A 19,981-nucleotide genomic window follows, 5' to 3' on the forward strand; every position below is an offset into this window, starting at 1 on the left:
AGGACCAGGTCCCAGGTACCCAGCCAGCTGTGACTAATGTCCATCTCCTGTCCCTCTTTGGAGGGATACATAAGCCGGCTGGCTGAGGTGGCCTGGGAGACCCAGTGCCTGCAGGAAGGAGAACATTGCCGCCCAGGGAAGGAGAGCCTGCTGTTGCTGCTGCTGTTGGATCACCACCTCCACCACCCTTCCCAGTGGGACTGCTGCCTGGCAGACGTGCCTCCTGCAGGACCAGGTCCCAGGTACCCAGCCAGCTGTGACTAATGTCCATCACCTGTCCCTCTTTGGAGGGATACATAAGCCGGCTGGCTGAGGTGGCCTGGGTTTTTGTCTTTTGTTTTTTTTGTATTTGTTTTCTTTTGGGTGCCATTGGTTTTAGCTATGGGTGGGTTCGGTTTCGTTTTATATTGTAGTTCTTGGGTTTTTATGTAGCTTGTATGTTGTATTTTACTTTATCTTGTACGCCGCCTAGAGTGGCCGCTTGTGCGGCCAGATAGGCGGCCTAGAAATAAAATTTATTATTATTATTATTGATTGCAGTCTACAATAATATGGATGGTATTTCATTCAACTGTCAATACCTTGTTGGTTTTCTTATACCAGCATAGGAACCATATGAAAATAAATGAGAAGTTACTAAGTTTTAAGAAGGTATTATACGTAACATCCAATTGCAATTCTCTTTTGTGAGCTGCAAGGCAAAAGGTTGTCAGCTAAGCATATTTCAATTCTAGCAAGACTTGGAAGTCTCCAGAAGAGTATGTTGGTAGAAGGGTACCATTTCATCCTAATAATGATTTAGAATTAGGATTCAAGACACATATGTTCTTATATGGCAGTCAGCATGGATGGAACCAGATTTTGTTTAGAACTGGCTAAAAAAAATATCAAAGACAAGGGAAGGCACTGCAGCAATGCAAGGATTTAAAGGGATACTTCCTTGAGTTTGACAAAGCTTTGGGATATGAAAATGTTTCAAGCTCCTTGCTTTGTTGGGTAACCTATAAATTAAAAATAGGAATAAAAGCACTATGTGAACAATTGCTTTTTTCCTTATTCAGCCTTGTTCTTCCATTTTCCCTTTAAAAATGTATACGTTTTGATCCTATAGTTTCATTTGCAGGGTGTCGTATCATAAAAGCACCTAACCAAAATTGTCAGGTAAGTACCGAACACTTCTTTGGTAGTTTTCATTGCATATTCTCTTTCCAAACCTTTAGGTATTTCTTGTTCTCCCACCACTGGGTTGCTAGGAAATTGTGCAGCCTTAGGCAAATTACTAAGGAAAAAGTGAGAATTCAACTATAGTTCTCTGACCAACTAGTCCACATGGACTTTCTTACATTATCAACAAATATTTTCATGGCCAAAGTTTCATCTCTGTTGGACCATACCTTTCTGATCAATCCATTTGAATGCCCAACATCATTAAAAATACATAACTGGCTAGCAGAATAACATCATAATATCAGTCTGAACTGGTAGCTGCTTGGCACCCTTAACAAGACCAGGATCCAAGACAAGTGTCCAATTCATCCACTGTCATGACAGAAATTATGTTGGCACTTTCATACTCAAGGAACACCAGTGAGAACCACTGCTATCAGCAGTCACCTACAAAAGCTTTCACAATCAATCTTACTGTAAAAGAAATAAAAAAATATTAATCTATGAATTACCTGAACAGGTGGAATCATTTTGCCAGCCAGCGCTTGTTTGGTGTGGGATTCTTTGAAACAATCTGGTGTTGCCAGCTGGCTAACAGCAGAACAATTAGGTGCTATTGGTGTTTTATTTACTGACTGTTGCATAAGGTCATGCTGTGGGGTAAACCTGAGTTTTTGAAGAAGATCTGTATTTGGAAGTGGTGTGTTTGAAGCATCTCCCGTATTTGTTGCCGCCAAAGATGTTAAGAACTGGTTCTGACTGGGAGTCATATTTTTCAGACCATGGTTTATATTAGATGACTGCTGATTCACAAGTGGAGGCATTTGCTTGGCAGCCTGCTGCATAACTTGCAGTATGTTATTGTTTGTATTCATACTCTGAAGTTTTTGCACACAGGGAGCTTCTTTGACCAAGGCTGAATTAAGGATAGGGCTTAACTGAACAGTATAGGTTGAAGCTTTATTTGCTTCAGGTTGTGAAGCAGAAGGTGAGGCAATTAGCAAAGGTGGCATGCACTCCTGTGGCAATAAATTACAAGAATTACTTTTGATGCTTGAACCATCCAGTTTCCCCAGAGGCTGGTGGATCACGGTTGATTGCTCAAATGAAAAAGGTAGGAGCAAGTTGTGGTCTCTGCACATAGCATCAGGCTTCTCGTTTCTCTCTGGATTAGAATGTGGAACTGTACAGTGTTCCTTTGGAAATGAAGTTCCAAATAATTCTTCCACTGTTAGATGTTTTGGTACGGATGAGCATGGCTAGAAGTAGAGAAAAAAAGAAGGACCAGAAGCTCAGCTTAAAATGTTATATACAGACACATCTCCTGTACATGGGTGTTAAGAATAGAACTAAAAAGTGGAAGTTTTGGAGCCATGCAAAGAGTACATTATCTGCAAAGGGCCACAGGTCTTGCCAACAATATATTTGTACCGGTACGGTATGAAGTTCTTATATATCATGATGGAATGTATTCACTAGCATCAATTCTTGGATTCCAACTGTAAGAAATTGCTTTCTGTTATTCTTAAAACTGCAAGACATTTCAATCTGCAAATACATTTAAGGAGAGAATTTTTATCTGGTGACTTCAGAAAATGATGGAACTTCATCAAGACTGCCTAGCTCCTCCGGCCATGGTGGACTCCCAGCAAAGTGCCAGGCCAGCCATGGCACACCAAGTTCCTCCCCATGCCCCACAAGTCAAACAGTCATACCAAAAGCAGAAAAAAACTCTGCACATACAGCATAGGAAAAAATGGCCAATCAAAAGGGTGTTGGGTCACTGCAGCTGGTGTGGTACATAACTACACACCCGGCAGGGCTCGAGTATGCAGAGAAGACATGTATGTGTGTTTATTTGTGCTCCCTACGGCCAGAGGGAAAGTATCATGGCCAAAGTCAATATATTCTGCTTGAAAATGTTTTGCCCTTCTGCTTAAGACCATTTTGGCCTTTAAAACATAAATCAATTCTTTTGCCAGATTGAACAGTTGCAACAGTCACAAGGCACTGGGCAGGAAGCTCCAGCAAATTAGCATCCTGCTACTTTGAGGACTGAAAAACTCCAGTGTTCTAGCAGGATAATACTTTAGAACCTTCCAGTGCTGGCTTTACTTCATCCTTCAGTTCTAGACTATGCTTCCCAATCCACATTAATAGCCTAAAAAGCTGATAAGACCGTTCCTGATTAAGTATATCAATTACAACACAAACATCCAACAACCTCCTTGTAGGTCTATCAAAAATTCTCAGTGCCCTCAGTAAGACAAAATAGCCCTAAAACCCCACTTTTAGGAGACTTTCTAAAATTAAGTTGTGCTCCACTCTATTTCTTCCACTAGGTGGTACTATTAGCAGGCACAAGTTATCACTGTAAGACCTACAAGATCTGCTTACCTTTATTATTTCCTCTCTCTCTCTCTCTCTCTTAAAACCATTTATTACTTGGCTCTCTGTCTCACTTCTTGGCCAAAGCCCTTGTTTAGTTAACTAATAAGCCATATGGCCAACAATTACCCACAGGCAACCAGACATCCCCACAGGTTCCATAAAACCAACCAACAGCACAGACAGAATCAACTGTGCATGGCTCTGTCTAAAACATAGTACAATAGAATTATGAAAGCTGGATACATGATTCTCCCATTCTCCTTTCTCACTTTAAAGCACTATTGAAAAGTTCTGTCTAGCACACATCCCAATGAATTGTTTGTTTTTAAAGCAGCACAGCAAACATGCAATTCTCCACCTGAAATAGTATAGCCTAACAGAGGCACCATGTCACTATTCTGTTGGTGCAGGCCAGTTCATGGTTCAACACAGAGAACATCATTTAAAATGAAGACATTTGGTTGTTTCCAAAGCCGTTCTGTTGATGGAAGGCTCTTTGATCCAGTAGAAGCTTCTAGGAACTGAAGGAGGAGGCAATTTATGCAAATTTCTCCATTCTCCTGCAGCTTTCCAAGTTACCTTTCATGCTGTTCTGGAGGGTCTCCAGAGGGAAGGGAAGGAAACCAGGAAAAATTATTTCCCTCCCCCTTCTGTTAATGGAAGCCTCTGCTGGATCAAAAGTGTTGTCCATGAACAGAAGGACAGCATTGGATTCAATCCATAAAATACTATGGGTTCTTCTAACAGGGACAAACTCCTATCGGTTGTATCCAATTTGTGGCTTTGCACTAGCAGCAGCACTTGCACCTGCTTTTGCCGATCCCTCCTACCCAATGCAGCCCCCCATGCCCCACCCTGGGCTCCTTCTGGGAGGAAGGGCGGGATATAAAACAAACAAACAAACAAATAAAATAAAGCTTCCCCTGAAGGACCCTCTGGAACACTTTAAGATGTGGCATAAAGGGCTGCAATTGGTAGGGAGGGGGAATTGGCAAAAATGGAGTCCCTAGACTTGCAAAGTTACAATTGGATACAACCCTTTGTTCCAATAAAGATTACAAAACAGTGAACTAATGTCATAGTGCTTTGGCTTTAAAATTAACATACATGGTCTTGCATTTGTAACACTGATGCTCCATGCTCCGAAATCTCTGTATTTTCAATCTTGGTAGGATTTGAACTTTGCTGTGTCCCACAAATGAAGTCACTCTTCTGATTCTAGAAAATAAAATCCATTAATGTCTAATGCCAGCGCGGAGACGTTCATTATTATTATTATTATTATTATGGTTTCTGTAACATTTTTAACATCCCTCTGGAAATATCCCAGCATACTTTCTGCCTTTTTTAAAAAATAATTTTTAGCACTGTTAACCCAACAGCTCATACAAGCATGAGAATCAGCTTTTAAATAGAGCTTGTTTTAGAATTGTTAAATATTGTATTGTATTGATATTTTGATATTCTGATGATTTGCATTTGTATGCTGGTCTTTGACCGTAATAAATTTTATTTTATTATTATTATTATGGTTCCTGTAACATTTTAAACATCCCTCTGGAAATATCCCAGCATACTTTCTGCCTTTTTTAAAAAAATAATTTTTATTGAATTTTGAAATTTTACATATCTTTTACATGAAATCAGCATTCAGGTACATTCCACATGCAGAAAGTTTTATCTTTCCAATATAAAAATCAAGAAAAATAAGATATATCATTTCAATTGTACTTTAAGAACCTAATATCATATTAAATTAACTATTATCTAAATCTCAATAACCAACTTATTTAATTATTAAATCTCTGTCTAAACGCATACTCTGCCTTGACCTGCTCTTCTTCCCTCCACACATCATGCTTTTCATAACATGCTATCTATTCAATATTATCACACTGTACAGTCATTTGATAATTCTGCCAATGTTATGAGACACAATAGTGTAATGATAAAAGTATGACTTGATCAGAAGCTGAGTAAAGATCATGGCTAGCGTCATACAGCTTCAAGCCAAACAGTTCTCCCAGCTGATGTGAGCTAAACAAGAGTGCATGACTCTTGCCACTTGCATTATCCAAATGAATGGAGAAGATATAGAATTTCCATGCAATGGTGTTTTCAGACATCTCTTATAGCTAGGTACATGACGTCTAAGAGGAGAGATGCACTTGCACCCATGAAAATATATGCCAAGATGTGCACAGAACAATTACAAAAGTGCTTGTGTAGTGCAGAGTCCAGCATGTTTCTAGGCATTCGGCAAATGTACTAACAGCACTAAAATAAAATGATGATTCAGCTTCATGGTTCAAGGGACCTGTCAGTTCAAATCTTTTAAGTGTGCCATTTATGATGCATTCAACAGAGCTGAAGATGACAGAATTTGCTGCTGTCGGGAAAAACATCAGTCTACAGTATACATTACCTTATGCTAAGCTTTCCCCAAGTACAAGCTTCAAGAGCTAACCATCATTTTTCACAGACAGACTGGATGTAGAGTACTTGAAAGATTAAGCTGATTTAGAATCCTGGATTAAATTACTCAGGACTTTACAAAGCTCTTTTCTCACTCCCACGCTACCCCTTCTCATGCTAACTTTCTGAAAATCACATGTGGGCTGCACAGCAAGATTACGTTATGATCCATCTATAATGGACTAGGCAGATTTTCTTTAAAATAATAAAATGCAAATTCATCTATAATCATTGTAGACTCAGGGTAATTGGCAAAGGAATTAGTAAGAGAAATGACATCTGGGGAAGGGCAGCTCAGTAGTAGAACATCTATCTGCCTTGTATGCAGAGGGTCCCAGGTTCAGTCTCCGGCATCTCCAGTTAAGGCTGAGAGAGAATCCCTCCCTGAAATCCTGGAGATCTGCTGCAAGTCAGTACAGAATTAGATAGTAAATACTGAGCTAGATGGATTAACAGTCTGACTTTGGAATATAGGAAGCTGCCTTATACCAACACTTGAAAACAACAACCAACAAAAAAAACGAAAGAGTAACAACGTGGAAAATACATGATACAGGAGGAGAAAAAAAATCTACAGTTAAATAACATCAAGCACCAATTCATTTTATACCAGAAGTTTCTTTCTAAAGTTTCCCTTTTAAATTCTCCCATTACAAATGTATTTCTTTAAACAGGTATTTTTCAGGTCTGCATATTTAGGTGATGAGCATTGCCTCTGACCATCAAAGAGGATAGCTATGGTTTAGGGAATAGTTTACTAGCTGGAGGGATTATGCAAAGCGGGGGAGAGGATGTGGAGTCTGAACCTCTGCCTCCCACAGACTGAAGACGAAGTATAATACAGTAAATGCAAGCTGTCCTGAACATACAAAATGGTGTCCTGCTCGCTGGATTGTCACCTTGTAGTGGTGAGCAGGCTTGTGTGTTTCAATGAACCCTGTGAGCAATGCCATCGGGAGTCATGTACTCCCAGCAGGGTCACCCACGGCAGTAAGGTCAAGGGAGAGGAACCAGACAAAGAACGATCCAATAATGTCCTCAATGGCAGAACAGGTGGAGGATAACAAGTGTATGTTACAACGGCTATGAAGGCAGATGAAGGCTGCAGCAGATAAGACTTCTACTCATCGTGGTATTCATGCCACTGGATCAAAGCCTTTTTCTGCCAAGACTGTGTGTTGATCGTTGTGCACCGATCTCCCCACATAAAACAAATTCATGTACAGGCATCTTCCAAGCAAACCAAACCAAAGCAAAAGTCCCATGGCGATCAGCGAATGGCAATGGGCGCAGGTCTGTGAAATCCGGAACCCCTAGTCATGGACCAGCACATACCGAGGCAGTTGAGTAGTTTGGCAGCGACATCCAAGACTGAGCAGTCCTATTCAGGATCCACTCTGCTCACCCCATATGGGAAGGGGGCTAGAAAAGGTGCCCTAAACATAGTCTGCCTCATCTCTCTCCCTGACTGGATTACCGCATCCAGTGGGGTCACCACTTAGCTGTCGCAGAAGACAATTGAAATTTGGAACATGGAATATATGGACATTGCTGGACAATACAGATAGTGAATGTCCTGAACACAGGACTGCCATCACTGCAACAGAGTTGAGACATTTTAATATTGACATAGCAGCACTCCAAGAAAATCGAAGTGCAGGAGAAGGACAACTGAAGGAAGAAAAAGGAGATTATACCTCCTTCTGGAAAGGACTGCCTGAACAAGAACGACGAATACATCGAGTAGGCTTTGCTATTAAAAATAATCTTGTGAAGCTCTCATCAGAAGTTCCTACCGGCATTAATGAATGACTCTCAACTCTCCGGTAAAAACTCGCCAAAAACCAGCAGGCAACTATTATAAGTGCTTATGTACCAACATTAGATGCTGATGAAGACATCAAGGAAAATTTTTATACCCAGCTGGACACCATCTTATCAGAGATACCTAAGGAGGATAAAATTATCCTCCTGGGTGATTTCAATGCAAGAGTTGGGTGTGATTTTGATTTATGGCCAAAAACCATTGGGAAATAAGGAGTTGGTAAGAGCAACCTGAATGGAATTCTACTTCTGACTAAATGTGCAGAGCATAATCTTGTTATTACAAACACACTCTTTCTCCAGAAAAATATATTTAAAACATTATTATTATTATTTATTTAATTTATTAGTCGCCCATCTGGCTGGTTGTCCAGCCACGCTGGGCGACGTACAAGATAAAACAGTACATTCAAACATTAAAATTTAAAACCATAACAGTAAGAAACCTAACCCACCACAAAAGCCTGCCTGAAGAGCCAGGTCTTCAAGGCCCGGCGGAAGCTTATCATAGAAGGGGCATGGCGGAGATCATTTGGGAGAGAGTTCCACAGGGTGGGGGCCACTATTGAAAAAGCCCTCTCTCTAGTCCTCACCAGTCTAGCTGTTTTAACCGGTGGGATCGAGAGAAGGTCTTCTGAGGCTGATCTTGCTAAGCGGCATCCCTGACGATGCTGGAGGCGCTCCTTCAGATAGACTGGGCTAAAACCGTATCGGGTTTTAAAGGTCAAAACCAACACCTTGAATTGGGCCCGGTAAACAACCGGTAGCCAGTGCAACTCCTTCAGCACTGGAGTGATGTGATCTTGCCGGCGGCTGCCTTTAATCAGACAAGCCGCCGCATTCTGTACCAGTTGCAGCTTCCGGACTGTTTTCAAGGGTAACCCCACGTAGAGCGCATTACAGTAGTCTAGGCGAGAGGTGACCAGGGCATGTACTACCAGTGGGAGCAGATGGTTGGGAAGGTAGGGGCGCAGCCTCCGTATCAGATGGAGTTGATACAGCGCCGCCCGGCTTACAGCCGAGACTTGAGCCTCCATGGTCAGCTGGGAGTCAAGAATGACCCCCAGGCTGCGGACCTGGTCTTTCAGGGGCAAACGTACCCCATTGAGCACCAGGTCCACATCCCCCAGCCTTCCCTTGTCTCCCACAAACAGTACCTCGGTTTTGTCAGGGTTCAGCTTCAGCTTATTCCTTCCCATCCAGCCACTCACCGACTCCAGGCACTTGGACAGGGTTTCTACAGCCAACCTCGGTGAAGATTTAAATGAGAGATAGAGCTGCGTGTCATCCGCATACTGATGACATTGCAGCCCAAATCTCCTGATGATTGCCCCCAGCGGCTTTATATAGATGTTGAACAGCATCGGGGAGAGGATGGAACCCTGTGGCACCCCACAAGTGAGAGGCCAAGGATCCGAAACCTCATCCTCCAATGCCACTCTTTGGTACCTACCAGAGAGGAAGGAATGGAACCACTGCAATACAGTGCCCCCCATGCCTAACCTCTTCAGGCGGTCCAGGAGGATAACGTGGTCAACGGTATCGAAAGCCGCTGAGAGATCAAGGAGGACAAGGAAGGTGCATTCGCCCCTATCCCACGCCCTCCTCATATCATCTACCAAGGCGACCAAGGCTGTTTCAGTCCCATGTCCAGGCCTGAAGCCCGATTGAAATGGATCCAGATAATCCGCTTCCTCCAAGTGCACTTGCAACTGTTTTGCCACCACCCGCTCAATCGCCTTGCCTAAGAATGGCAAATTTGAGACTGGGCGAAAGTTGTTCAGATCTTGGGGATCCAAGGAGGGCTTCTTTAAGATTGGTTTTATTACTGCCTCCTTGAGCGATGATGGCATTACTCCCTCTTCGAGAGATGTATTTACCACCATCTTGATCCCCTCACCCAGTCTATCTTTGCAGCTCATAATGAGCCACGATGGGCAAGGATCGAGTAAGCAAGTGGTTGGCTTTAAGGTTGAAAGCACCTTGTCCACTTAATCAGATAGAAGAAGCTGGAACCGATCCCACACCACCAGAGCACCACTGGTCACCTCTGGCTCGCTCACTGTGTCCACAGAGCACGGAATAGCACTCTTAATACGATCAATTTTCTCCGCAAAGTGTTTAGCAAACTCGTCACAGGAGGCCTTAACATGTTCCACTGGTTCTGGAGCAACTGGACCGACCAGGCTCCGGACCACTTGGAACAGTCTCCTGGGACAGCACTCTGCAGATGCAATAGAGGCAGCATAAAAATCTCTTTTTGCTGCCCTTATTGCCACATGATAGGCTGCCGCAGCCGCTCTAACATGTGTCCGATTGTTTTCAGAGTGAGATTTCCGCCACCGGCGCTTTAGCCGTCTCACCTCCTGCCTCAGAGTTCGCAACCGTGGGGTGAACCACGGTGCCGTCTGAGTTCTATTCAGGGGGAGAGGGCGTTTCGGAGCCACCCGGTCTAATGCCCTGGCGATTGCGGCATTCCACCCCTCCACCAGGGTCTCAGCCGAGTGGCTGTGTGCATGCTCCAGAGAACCCCCAAGTGCATTCAGGAATCCATCAGGATCCATCAGACGCCTGGGGCGGACCATTTTAATAGGTCCTCCACCCCCACGGAGGGTTTGTGGCACCGAAAGGTCCAACCTCACCAAGTAGTGGTCTGACCATGACAAGGGGGTGATGGATGTACCCCCAATTTTCAGATCACTCCCCTCCTCTCCCGAGACAAACACAAGGTCGAGTGCATGACCGGCTACATGGGTGGGCCCCATTGTAATAAGGTGCAGCTCCCAGGAAGCCATGGTTTCCATGAAGTCCCAAGGCGCCCCAGTAAGGATGGCCTCTGAATGTACATTGAAGTCCCCCAATACCAGCAGGTTTGGGGACTGTACACGCACAGCCGAGACCACCTCCAGCACCTTGGCCAGGGAGTCCGCTGTGCAGCGGGGTGGGCAGTACACGAGCAGAATCCCTAGACTGCCCTTTGGGCCCAACCTCCAGTACATGCAATCTGCCACCTTGGTCTCACAGAGAGGAGGTCTGGTGAGAACCAGGGACCTTCGGTAAATAACCGCCACTTCCCCTCCCCGACTACCGACCCTCGCCTGCTGTGCATACGAGAACCCAGCCGGACACATGGCCGCAAGAATAGGAGCAGCAGCCTCATCCAGCCAGGTTTCTGTAATACATGCCAGGTCCGCGCCCTCATCCAATATCATATCATGGATGAGGGATGTTTTTTGGGCAACAGACCTGGCATTGCACAGCAGCAGTCGAAGGCGAGAGTGTGGAGTCAAGCATCCCCCAGCTGTCTGTTGGCTCTGGACAGGCCCGGAACAGGGGACAGATATTATGCATCTCTCCCTAGTTCCTCTTACCTGACGTGACCTGCCCCTAGCTTTCCCCCAGCATCTGCCGCCCAGCCTCGCTATACATTGGCCTCCCAAGGGAACTATTGAGGTATCTCTTTTCTTGCTACCGCAGGTAATATCATTGCAAAGATCCTCACAAATCGCCTCCTGCCTATCAGAAGATGTCCTCCCCGAATCCCCAAATAGTTTCCACCCTTCCAGGGGGACAGTGGACATGATCTTCACTGCATGACAGCTTCAAGAAAAATACCGGGAGCAGAATCGACCTTTATATATGGCATTTATGGATCTCACTAAGGCCTTTGATACTGTGAATCGAACTGTTCTCTGGACTATCCTTCTGAAAACTGGATGCCCTGAAATTTGTGAATATTCTGTGACTCCTTCATGACAACGTGACAGTGACAATTTTGGATAACAATGGTTTTCAGATCAATCCATTCAGAGGCGGATCAGGTGTAAAAGAGGGGTGTGTTATTGCTCTAACCTTATTTGCTATCTTCATTGCTATGATTCTACACTTTATTGAGGGAAAACTTCCTACTGGTGTGGAAATCATATATCGAACAGTTGGAAAGCTTTTTAATTTCAGTAGGCTGAAACCAAAAAGTAAGGTAATGTCAACCTCTGTCATAGAACTTCAATATGCCGATGATAATGTAGTATCCACACATTCAGAGAAAGATCTTCAAACTATCCTAAATGTCTTTGCAGAAGCATATGAAAAGCTTGGGCTCTCACTTAGTATCAAAAAAACCAAAGTGCTGCATCAACAGGTGCAAACTAATCCCTCTGTAGCACCATCAATCCAGCTTAGTGGTGCGACGATGAAGAAATTTGATCACTTTTCCTATCTTGGCAGCCATCTCTCTGTAAAAGCTGACATCGATGCTGAAATTCAACATTGAGCTCTGCGAGTGCCGCATTCTCCAGAATAAGCGTAGAGTGTTTGAGGATTGGGATATTTGCAGGGAGACCAAAATGCTTATTTACAAAGTCACTGTACTACCAACCTTACTGTACGCCTCTGACACATGGACCATTTATAAACGCAACTCCCAACTTCTTGAAAGATTCCACCCACTCTGCCTCCAGAAAATTCTGCAAATTACTTGGGAAGACAGACGGACTAATGTTAGGGTTTTGGAAGAAGCAAAGACTACCAGTGTTGAAACAATGATCATTCAACATCAACCTCACTGGACTGCCCATGTTGTTCGAATGCCTGATCACCGTCTTCCAAAGCAGCTACTTTACTCCCAACTTAAGGATGGAAAATGGAATATTAGTGGACAGCAAAAGAAGTTTAAAGATGTTTTTAAAGCTAATCTAAAAAAATGTAACATGAGCAGTGAGAACTGGGAAACTTTGGCCTATGAGTGTCCCAATTGGAGGTCAGCTATTATCAAAGGTGCTATGGACTTTGAAGAAGCACAAGTACAGGGCGAAAGGGACAAACGAGCTAAGTGGAAGGCATGTCAAGCAAATCCTCATTATGACTGTCTTCCATCTGGAAACCTATGTCCTCACTGTGGGAGGCTGTGTGGATCTAGAATTGGCCTCCACAGTCACTTATGGGCCCACTGTTAAAGGCCTTATATTGGAAGACAATCTTACTCGGCCATGAGTGATCGCCAATGAATGAACAGAATGGTGTATACAGGCATACCCCGCTTAACGTTGCCTCGCTATAACGTACATGCTCCATTCGTCCCCATACCCTGCTTAACGTTCGCACGCTTCGCAATAACGTATACTTTATTGGCATGACGCCGCTGCCATCTAGTGGTGATTGCGTGCAGTACAAGTGAAGACAATTGCTTCACTTAAAGGTTATTTTTGCTTAAAGTATACTCTCCGGTCCCATTTCATACGTTAAAGTGGGGTATACCTGTATATATATATTTAATCAGGTGATTTAATTGAACCTGTCCTGGCAATTTATATCAGCCCTGTAGAGAAAAGAGAATAGGGCAAGCATATTTAGGCAGAAACTTAACTTATGATACCCTTACAAGACAGACAAGCAGACATATTATCCAGAATGCATCACATGATTAAGGTTGCCAAATTATTTTCAGGCAGCTCTTCTGCCTTTTTAACAGCATGGAACACAGAAATTTAGGAGGTTAAGACTTTTTTTCTTCCAGTATGTAGATGCAGTTATCACATTAATGTCTCAAAGTTATTGGGTTGGATTGATAAATCCCACAAGCAGAGTTCTGGTCACAAAACATCCCACTTGTGAAAGGGAGCAGGGTGGCAGAGAGGAAATATTTTCACTAATTTCCCCTTCCTCTTATAGCTTCCTGATGGGTCTATTCTGTAGTGCTGGTGGATCTTCTGGAATAGGATGGCAGGTGGTGAAGGAGACTACATTGCCAAAAGACACCTTTCCCTTCCATAAACGGGAACCTCTGATGAATCTAAACTGCTTTCATAAAAATGGAAGGAACTACTCTGGATCCAACCCACTGAAATTGCTCTTGTTCTTAACTTATTCTACTCCCCCACTTTTCTTTTTCAGCAAGTCCTTGCTTCTTCCGTCAACATTATTTTTCAAACCATGGTGAGCTGCTGCTTAAAAAAGGTGCAGCAAGTCATTCTAGGTTGGATACACATCAGTGTGTCTAAAATTGCTGTTCTAGGGTAGCTGAAAGCCCTTAGCCTTTTGCCTCATTATTCAACATGCCCTTGGTCATTTTAAGGTTGCAATGCAATGCCTATGATGATTCACTGCTCGCTCTGTTTCCTTCAGTGACTTTGGGTAAGGAGAAAGAAAGAAAACATAACAGTACTGAAGATTGTAAGAAAAGCTTCTACAGAAAATGAAGCTGTGGCATTCTCACCAGGGAATACTTAAATATTGACAGCTTAGTTATTACCCACTTCTTCTGGACTGTTTGTAATACAATTAAGTTTGTAAAGAAAAAACGCAAATCTTGAGTAACAGTATGCAAAAGACTCATTGACATTTAGCTCAACTTCCAGAAAGGCAGCATTTGAGATTAAAATTAAATGTCAAAAGCCTAATTATGTACAGTGACACAAAACAATACACTAATGGAAATCCAGGTATAATTCACTCTCAGAAAAACACGGCCGGAACCGCATTTTGCTAGTGCCTACTGCTAGGAAAAGGAACTCAAGTGCTGTGTTACGAGGTGCAAGGCTCCCAATAAAATACAAAGAAAAATATGTAATGAGAGTCCGACCTCAGATTTCAAATATACACACTTTCCTTACCCGCTCATATTCAACCTTGGCTTTGCTAAGCATCTCTAGGATATCACTGCATCCATTAATTCTGCTGCCATTTCTTCTGCCCTGCAACAGTTGCTGTGATCTCTGAGCTTCTTCCTGCACTACTCTATTATAAGGGGAGAGGAGAAAAAAACCTCATAAGTTTAGATTTTATTATGTATGTACAGCAAAATACACCATTCACCATTGAAGCATTTTGCTTCATATTTTGAATTTGCATTTGAATTCATGCAGCTCATTTTCACATGGGCATCTTCCAATTTAGGAGAAACAAACATACACAGTGTGAAGTAAAAAAGTGAGCCATCAATTAACAAAGAAGAGGTTACTCTATACAATATGTTATTAGCCACTACTGTAAACATGTTTTATCACCAAAGAGAAGGGCACAATTTATTATATAGCCACAACAGTGGCTGTATACTATAGCCAGCATGGATTTATCGCATTCTGCAATGTTAAATTGAAAATACCCCCATGTCATTTTTATGCTTCCCATAAGCTCATTTAAAAAAAAAAACCTTACAAAAGTTATATTCCTGAACTCAGAAACGCTTCCTTAACCCTCTAAATTTTCATGGTGATACACAAAACAGTCAGAGAGAATTGACAGTTCAATGTGTAAAAATGGCGAAAAAAACCCAGACCCCTATTGAACTTTTTTTGTCAGAGTTCTCATAATTTGTTGAAATTAATTAAAAATCAGCCATGTTCACAGAGTACCTGTACTCCTGTTACTGACCTTGCCCCATACTCTGACCTTCATCTTCTGCAGTTTAAAAGTTAAAAAAATGCCTGGATGATTTTTAATTAATTAATTAATTCTCCTTGATCTCTCAGCTGCTTTTGATACCATCGACCATGGTATCCTTCTGGGGAGACTCACGGAGTTGGGAGTCGGGGGTACTGCTTGGCAGTGGCTCCACTCCTACTTGGTGGGTCGTCACCAGAAGGTAGTGCCTGGGGAACACTGCTCGACACCCTGGACTCTCCATTGTGGAGTCCCGCAGGGATCGGTACTGTCCCCCATGCTTTTCAACATCTACATGCAGCCGCTGGGTGCGGTCATCAGGAGTTTTGGGGTGCGTTGTCATCAGTATGCTGATGACACGCAACTCTATTTCTCCTTTTCATCCTCTTCAGGTGAGGCTGTTAACGTGCTAAACCGTTGCCTGACCGCGATAATGGACTGGATGGGGGCTAACAAACTGAAGCTCAATCCAGACAAGACCGAGACGCTGTTGGTGAGTGCCTTCACTGCCCAGATGGAGGATGTTCATCCTGTTCTTGATGGGGTTACACTCCCCTTGAAGGAACAGGTTCGTAGCTTGGGAGTCCTTTTCGATCCTTCCTTGTCTCTTGAGGCCCAGGTGGCCTCGGTGGCACGCAACGCTTTTTACCATCTTCGACTGGTAGCCCAGCTACGTCCCTATCTGGACAGTGATGACCTCGCCTCAGTTGTTCACGCTCTGGTAACTTCTAGGTTGGACTACTGCAATGCGCTCTACGTTGGGCTGCCCTTGAAGATAGTTCGGAAACTACAGCTAGTCCAGAATGCAGTGGCCAGACTACTGACGCGGACCAGAAGGTCCGCTCATATAACACCCGTTCTGGCCCGTCTGCACTGGCTTCCTATTTGTTTCCGGGCTAAATTCAAAGTGCTGGTTTTGACCTATAAAGCCCTACATGGCATGGGACCGCAATACCTGGTGGAACGCCTCTCCCAATACGAACCTACCCGTACATTGCGCTCGACATCTAAGGCCCTCCTCTGAGTGCCATCCCATCGAGAAGCTCGGAGGGTGGTGACCAGAACTAGGGCCTTCTCGGTGGTGGCCCCCGAATTGTGGAATAGTCTCCCCGATGAGGTACGCCTGGCGCCGACGCTGCTATCTTTTCGGCACCAGGTGAAAACCTTTTTATACTCCCAGGCATTTTAAAATGTATCTTAATAATTGTTTTTATCGTGTATTTTAAACAGTATCTTATTATTGTTATATTTTGATGTTGCTTGGTTGTTGCTGTTTGTTGTTTTGACTTTTGATTCTGTTATATTTACTGTATTTATATATTTTGCTTGTTTTATCTTTTATGTACACCGCCCAGAGAGCCTTTTTGGCTTAGGGCGGTATATAAATAAAATAAATAAAATAAATAAATAAATAATTTAAGAAATTTAGCATTGGAGTCAATGATAAGCCTGTGCATGCAGTAAGAATCAACTGTCAGAATTCTAAAAGCCAGACTCACAGCTGCTGGACTTGCCTAATCAGGGGGCCACGCCCACACCAGACCTTTATTTCACGTGAGACAGTTATGGCTTCCCCCAAAGAATCCTGGGAAGTGTAGTTTGTGAAGGGTGCTGAGAGGAGACTCCTATTCCCCTGACAGAGCCCCCGTGGCCACAGTGGTTTAATAGCCACCTGATCTGATTGAAGCTCTGTGAGGGGAACAGGGACTCTCCTGGCAATTCTCAGTACCCTTCACTTACTACACTTCCCAGGATTCTTTAGCCATCACTGTCTAAAGTGAAATAAAGGTTTGGTGTGGAAGTGGCCAGGGACAGCTTTTGTTTAAATTTGGGGGGGAGACTACATGTGCCTGCTGTAGAATAAAAAGGGGCAGGGAAGCTGAAAACTACGATACTGTTCTCAATGCAGGAAAGTGGCATCCCCTCTGCCCAGTGCCTACCCACCCAATATCCGCCCCTCCTCTTCCCCTCCCTGCAGTGCAGTTTCAGATTCAACTGTTAATGCACCCAAAATAGAAATAGAACATAACCTTCAGTTTGAAATACAAAAGGCTGTCTTCACCATCATGACACTGACCAGTAAAATGGCATTGAAATTAATACATATAAATTTGACACAGATTTCTAGGATGAATACTGAGAGAAATATAATTATCTAGGTTAGATCCTCTGTAGAAATAGTAGTAACACAGGAAAGAAGCGAAGTAAGAAGAACACCAACATACAAAAATGTAATTCTCCAGCTTTGGAGATGGCAGGTATTGCCACCACTCACCATATGGTCAGAAGCACATATTACCAAATTCTTCCAAGCTATACAGGAAGTAGATCGGACTGTGAAAGACCAATCCAAATTGTGTTTGCATTTTGACAAATTTGTAGGGCAGTCCAATATCTCAGAGAGGAGGTCAGGTCTCCTGCTCCCCTGGTGCATTCACTATAGCTGCCCAATTTCCTTGCTTTTTAAAGTTTGTCAGAATTATCTGTTAGCTATAGGTACGTTCTTAAACTGCAAGGGTTTTTTTTGCCTATTAGTGAATAATGGCATTGTTTAAGAGTTGTCCAAACTTCCAATTGTATTTTAATGTGAAGACTAATTTGGCATAAGTTAGCACAGGCAGCTCCACATGCATTATTGGAATAGCATGATCCTCATGAGATGGATGGTATTTGTGTGCATGTTTATGTGTAAGAAAGAATAGGATTAGAGGAACAGAAATGCAGAGGATATAGCCTAGTCATTATGAAAAGTGTATGGTCCCTTCATGGCTCACTTTCAAGTGTGCACTTAAAGACTATTTTATTTCAATACCAATTTTTAGTTAGGGAATTTTAAATCATTTGTTTTGCTTCTGTTTTGTGACCTACTAGCTTTTAGAGTTTAGTTGATTATAATGTCACAATTTGTTTTAAATATAATTTTCAGTGTGCATCTGCATAGAATGATGGGGTATCAACTTTAAAGGAGACTTATTTTACCTTAACCTCTCTCATTGGTCCAGAGCAGGAGCACTGCTAGAAATTGAAAGTAATCAGAACACAATACCATGACACATACTTGCATAAAATTTGGAAATGCTAATTTATATGCCTAGATGCCTCTAGGCAAATTAACATGAAGGGTGGCTGGAGTAGAGATGTGAAAGCCAAGAAAAGAAATGGGAAAATTCCAGAAAAACTCCTCCCTCCATTTTTTCAATTTTTTTTCCAGGCCTTCACATCTCTAGGCTGGGGTCTCAACAATACTGTGCTTTGGAGTGCATCCAGTTACCCTATAAGCAGAACTCTTTTTTTTTTAACCTAAGTTTTAAAAAGGGATGGGAAGGGGCAGGAGATCCAGGCCCTGGCTCAAAAGACTTGGGTCTTGGACTCACCCTGTGGTAACTCTCTAAAACCCTCATGGCCTAGAGTATTTCTGTTTTCTTGAAACAGATTAGTTCAAACCCACTTGAATTAACACACACCAACCTTCAATAATAGTGATGAGGTGGTGGCATTGATATTTTACTTATCTAATCTCAAAACACAAAAAACTGCACTGAAAGTAGATTTGAGCCTTAAGGACAAGAAATGCCATGTCAGAAATATCAGGCTTCCGATAACAGACAACTGGTGGAAAAGCCAAAAGTTGATTATCATAACAATCACAGAAGATGTCCATCATTCCATATCTTTACTTCATGAAAGGATACCAGGGCAAATTAACTCCCAATCGCTTACACCAACATTTCATTAAACTTTTCCCAGTCTACAGTGAAACATTCACAGAAGTAGGAGATCATGGAAACCATTAAATTCCCTGGAAAGGGGTGAGAGTAGTCTATTCTTTCAACTCTAAACTCTGCTGATTCAGCTATTTGATGCCAAACACAAATATGTTTTATCTTCCAAGACATAATATCACTGTGGAGGCTGCCGGCATATGCTGCAATACAGCCACCAAATTCTGCATCAAGAAAAGATGCAAATCTTCGCTGATTTGCTCAGAAGTTCTTTGCATTACTCAGATTTAAGTATTGGGATTTTGTATCACGGGACCAAGGTAGATGTAATGCTCCTAACACTGTAACCATGGTTAAAGAATTGGAAGCTAACCATGAGATTATGTGCTCCTTGCCATCAGCTCCTCCTCTCTCTCCAGCACAAATCTCTCTCACTCTTATCGGTTGGCTTTAATCGGGAATTGAACCCAGCATTTCAGGCTGGTCACAGAATCAGGAGTGTAACATGCAGTGTCCCACTGTGACTCACCATATCTTTTGAGAAACAAATTGCACCCATTTAATAAGAACTATATGGAACTATACGATTGTAAAAATGTGCATGTTTATAATAAATTCTTGATAAAAGAAGAGTCCAGGTGGATCAGACCAAAAACACATCAATTTCAGCATTATGTTCTCCCAGTAGCTTATCAGACGCCTATGGAAAGCCCACAAGCAGGACATAAATGCAATAGCACCCTCCTGTTCATGATGTGCAGCAACTGGTATTCAGAGATATACCAAGTCTGATACTGGAGGTATCACAGCTTTCTGATATAGCCATGCCCTTCAGAAATTATGACTTTGGATCTACGTATGTATAAATGGGAGGGTTTCTTTGCAAGCACTACAAGAGAACTCATATCACATTATCTGGGTCACATGTAACATGCTAACAAGCAAACCTGCAGTCTCCCAGAAAGGAGATTGCAGCTGCTTTGCTCCTCCTTGGTCATTTTACTGCTGTGCTGACCTATAGT

General features: G+C 42.8%; 1 protein-coding gene across 1 annotated transcript in view; it reads right to left on the bottom strand.

Annotated features, from left to right (window-relative positions):
• The window catches only part of DCP1A (decapping mRNA 1A), a 47,272-nt gene that overhangs the window by 7,016 nt on the left and 20,275 nt on the right, over nt 1-19,981 (bottom strand). Inside the window, exons 5-7 of the mRNA XM_061618219.1 lie at nt 14,469-14,592; nt 4,666-4,776; nt 1,680-2,426 (exon numbers count right to left, since the gene is read on the bottom strand). Of these exons, the coding sequence (XP_061474203.1) occupies nt 1,680-2,426; nt 4,666-4,776; nt 14,469-14,592 (982 nt within the window). The remainder of the gene's footprint in view (nt 1-1,679; nt 2,427-4,665; nt 4,777-14,468; nt 14,593-19,981) is intronic.

This window comes from Rhineura floridana, chromosome 3 (assembly GCF_030035675.1).
Source record: "Rhineura floridana isolate rRhiFlo1 chromosome 3, rRhiFlo1.hap2, whole genome shotgun sequence".
NCBI lineage: Eukaryota > Metazoa > Chordata > Lepidosauria > Squamata > Rhineuridae > Rhineura > Rhineura floridana.